The sequence below is a fragment of the Diospyros lotus genome, chromosome 4 (genome assembly GCF_014633365.1).
Source record: "Diospyros lotus cultivar Yz01 chromosome 4, ASM1463336v1, whole genome shotgun sequence".
Taxonomy (NCBI): domain Eukaryota; kingdom Viridiplantae; phylum Streptophyta; class Magnoliopsida; order Ericales; family Ebenaceae; genus Diospyros; species Diospyros lotus.
This window is the reverse complement of record NC_068341.1, coordinates 26,593,442-26,598,014: the sequence shown is the minus strand read 5'-3', so window position 1 is coordinate 26,598,014 and position 4,573 is coordinate 26,593,442. Positions and strand designations below refer to the sequence as shown.

Sequence of the window (4,573 nt, the reverse complement as noted above, 5' to 3'; positions counted from 1 at the left end):
TTTTTGTTTTTGTAAACACTGAGGAAATGGAGGAGGTGGGTATCCAGATTTGGGGTCATATTCAGTTGGATAGTTCTCCCCTTTCTTCTTCTTTTGCCTCCTAGAATTTTCTTCGTATGCATCAGATTTAGCCTTATTTTGATTAACTGAAGGCACTCCCTGCTCATTCAACTCATCACCCATTTCTACAAATTGCTCAAAATCTGACTGGCCTTCCACTAACTGTTTACTTATCTCCTTTGGAACTAATTGTGGAGCATATAAGCTGGTATGCTCGTGAGTTTGGTGGCTTGAAATTGCTTTGCATTATTCTTTGTCCTCTCGCTTTGGGTTTTGCTCAGTGTTGCTCGGTAAGGCACCTTGTGGTCGAAAATTCATGGAATTTGCCAGTTGGCCCAATTGATTCTCTATATTTTTTATTGCAATTCCTTGACTCTGAATTTGCACAGATTGATTCTGAAAAAGATTTGCAATTTGCTCCATGAACTTATTCAAAGACTCCTCGACTGATTTAACCTTGTCTTGCACTGGATTGTTATGGAATCCTGAAGGACCATTATTCGGCCTTTGAATAGGCTGTTGAACATTCTGATTGTTGCTCCATGAAAGATTTGGATGATTTCTCCAACCAGGATTATAGAAATTCGAGTTGGGATTATTTTGTTGCCTGGTATAATTGCCGACATATTGTGCAAACTCCGTGTTCAATCCACACCTCTCCCTGAGATGATTTCCTCCACATAAATCACATGATGCCACAATTTCTTGAGGTGTATGAATTCCATTTTGAGCTAACTGCTTAGTTAAAGCATGTACCTGAGCAGTCAAGGCTGATATTGCATCAATTTCATAGACACCTGCAGTCCTTCTTTGAGGAGTCCTATCAGGATTCCATTGATAATTATTGGCAGCCATGTCTTCAAGTAAGGTGTAAGCATCATCAAATGACTTATCCATAAGTGCTCCACCTGCAACAGCATCTATGATTGTTCTCGTGTGTCCCAATAAACCATTATAAAATGTCTGTACTTGTAACCAATCAGGAATACCATGATGTGGACATCGTCGTAATAGCTCCTTGTACCTCTCCCAAGCCTCATACAAAGTCTCTGAATCTTGTTGCATGAATGAGGTAATGTCATTTCTCATCTTTGCAGTCTTTGCAGGTGGGAAAAATTTTGCCAAAAATTTCTGTGCCAAATCAGTCCAAGTAGTAATGGATCCCTGTGGCAACGAACTCAACCAACTTTTAGCCTTATCTCGAAGAGAGAAAGGAAAGAGCCTTAATCTCACTGCATCATCGGACACCCCATTCAACCTGAAAGTGTCACATATCTCTAGAAAATTACTGAGGTGTTGGTTGGGATCATCATTTGGAAAACCTCCAAATTGAACGGATGTCTGAATCATCTGAATTATGGATGGTTTGATCTCAAAATTATTTGCCTGCACTGTTGGTCTCTGAATGCTTGAGCTAATCCCATCCACCTTAGGCATAGCATACTCTCTCAATTTTTTTTGTTCTTCTTGCTGAGCCATTGGTTCCTTTTCGCCTTCACTTGATAATTTGACTTGATCTAAATGGCTAGATTCAGTGGAATAGATTCAATGAGAAATAGTTTGCTCAATTTCCAAGTCAAGTGGAATAGATTCAATGCCCTTGGATCTTGTGTTCATGTACTAGCCCATTTCCCTGCATGAGTAAAAAATAAATACATAAATAAATAAAATGTCCAAATTATAATTAATTGCAATTGGTATTAATATTAAAAGAAATAGTAAACACAATCCCCGGCAACGGCGCCAAAAACTTGTTCGTGATTTTATATAACCCACGAATAACACGCAAGTATACGCGGTCAAGACAAGTAAAATGATGAATAAGATATCGTTCCCACGGAGATTGGTTACTACCCTGTTAAATACTAAAATTATTCACAATTAACTATATTTGGACAGTTGATTAATTAAGAAAATTAATTAATATATAACTAAGAATTAACTAAGAATTAAAAATCAATTGGTTAAGACCTAGGGTTTTCTAAATTCACCTAGTAAATCCACTTTATCAAATTACCTCAATTTTTGGTTGATTAAATTATGAACTATGTCAATGGAGCACTCTAATTTATTTGTTAGCCTATGTCTAGGTCTAACAAGTTTATTCAACTAACATAACTCACTATATGTCTATATGAATTAGAATTAGAGAACACATTAAGCATAGGTACTCATTATATGAAAATATTCATTACAAATATAATCACAAATTGCACATGTAATCAAGTGAATGTCTTCCCCAATTAACATATGTTATTTTGTCCAAAGTCTATTTCTTATTTATCTATGTCTAGCATCATAAGAAATCTCTAATCATGTAATTGGCGATCAAACAATTACAAGCATTAAGTTTAGAACAAAATAAACATAGTTGATATAACAATCACAACCAAAAATTGAGTAACCAATAAAGTTTCAATACATAAGATCCTTTAAAAACCCTAGACAATTATTTAGCCACTCATAATAAATAAAATATTCTCAACATTAACCAAGAGTTTCTGCATAATTGAAATCCAAACCAACCAAAGAAAAATAGAATGGCAACTAGAAAAAATAAGAAAAGGAATCCCCTGTTCCAAATCTGAATATCAGATCTGGGTTACTGGAGTTGAATCAAAATGCCCGATTGTTGCAGCCTCGTCTGCCACACTCGTTCCCTTGCTTCCGTTTCCTTCAATTCTTTTCCATGCGCTGCTGTCTATTCTTCTTCCTGTGCTTGCATGGCCGCGGTTCCAATTTTTCATTCTCTATCTTTCTTTTGCTTTCCGTCCATGCCGTGCCGCTTTTCTCCCAACACCATCTGCCTGCCAACTCTCATATTAATATATATATACACATGAAACACAAGGCTGCCCTAATTCCATGCAACTCACGGCACTTCAATATATAATATATAATATATAAGTAATGAAATATATAATATAATAATATATATAAATAATATACTAGATAATATAATATTTAATATACTATTAATTATATTATAACTTTATTTATATTATAATGCTAATTATTTATAATATTTATTTTTTTATTTTTATTATAGTATTAATTTACCATATTAATTTTGAAATTAATTTTATAATATATATTTTTTTTGTTTCTTTTCTTTTTATACCCAAATCTTCGAATTTATTCCTTTTGCTAAATTCCTACAAAAAATATTAAAATAATATAAAATCCATATAAACACATTTTATGTAGGAAAAATAACAAAAGATTAAGATAAAAATTAGATAAAAATATGCATATAATTACGCCCTATCACTTCAGCATGCGATCTTTTGTCAGAGCACGCGCAAATGACCATAGTGGCACGCGATGTAATTTCTTCTTTGACAAGGGCCATTTGCAGGAGATGAATATATATATATATATCTATCGTCGGCTTCACAAAAAGAGAGCCCCCATCCGCCATTTTAATCAGAATAAGGGGAAAAACACACTATTCTATTCCTTTCTTTTTGCTCTTAAATTCCAGTAGTTTTTTTTTTGTTTCTTCGTGTTGTTCCAGTGTTCTTCATTTTCTGTTAGTTACATTCTGCTATTTCTTTTCATGCTTGTTTACATTCTGTAATGTTCTTTAACTGTTTATTTACGTTTCTGTATTACATTCCAGAACTTTAATTCCTGTCTCTTTAATTTTTTTGTTGGAGATGTGTGGCTAAGTTTAAGCTTGGGCCAAGGCAAGGACTGTGTCCAGTGCCACTGCTTGCCCAAGAGAGCTGAACTCCGATTGAATTAACAGAATGCTTATTTGAATTGAGAAATGTGTGTGTATTGAATCTTTGGGTTTGAGTTGAAACATAAGCCTAACTTAGAGTCTCCATGCCATGTATGGAGGTTACTTAAACTGGAAATGGTTTCATACTCAAGCTGGAATGATTAATCTGTGATCCAATTTATGGTGGTTGCTTAATTTAGACTCTCTCATGCCATGTATGGAGAGTGCTTAATCTAGAACTATCATGATATTGAGTTGTAGTTACTTATCGGATCTCAAATGTGTGTTAATCTGTATTTCAATTTATGATAGTTACTTAATCCAGACTCTCTCATGCCATGTATGGAGAGTGCTTAACTTAGAACTATTATCATTTTGGAATACAGTTAACTGCATAACCTCAATTTAAATCAGTCGATGTTAATATTTTGATATCTCTTTGGTAAATCAGTGGGCTGACACATAAATTGCTTTGTCCCAAGGTTGCCTTCCATACATAAACATCTTATTTTTAATCTTGAAAAACAAATCATTTAGCTAAATTGGTCTGACAAACTCATTGAGCGTAAAAATCTTTCGCCGCATTTCATTTCTATTTTGATCTCCCAGTGAATCGATCTGGACTTACCCAGAAAATTAAATTGTGCTACAGCGCACACTCGTACACTAGCAAGTATAAACGCCTTGTGCTTGCATGCTTGTTTCTTCTTTGTTTATTTTGTATGTGTTGTTTGAAATAAATGCACAAGGTTAAGCGCAACCAATTTTGGCGCTGTTGTAGGGGAG

The 4,573-nt window shown here is 34.4% G+C and overlaps 1 protein-coding gene and 1 non-coding gene across 2 annotated transcripts; one reads left to right on the top strand and one right to left on the bottom strand.

Moving 5' to 3' along the window:
* Positions 1-306: 306 nt before the first annotated feature.
* Positions 307-1,539, bottom strand: LOC127799745 (uncharacterized). Its single transcript, XM_052333972.1, has one exon. The coding sequence runs from the start codon at positions 1,537-1,539 to the stop codon at positions 307-309; it is 1,233 nt and encodes a 410-aa protein (XP_052189932.1).
* LOC127800850 (small nucleolar RNA R71) lies at positions 1,046-1,152 on the top strand. The gene has a single exon (XR_008022876.1). It is a non-coding gene; the product is annotated as a small nucleolar RNA R71 (small nucleolar RNA).
* Positions 1,540-4,573: the final 3,034 nt, after the last annotated feature.

Coding starts and splice junctions, on each gene's coding strand:
- LOC127799745 (XM_052333972.1), bottom strand. CDS start 1,539: ATGGCTCAGCAAGAAGAACAAAAAAAATTGAGAGAGTATGCTATGCCT.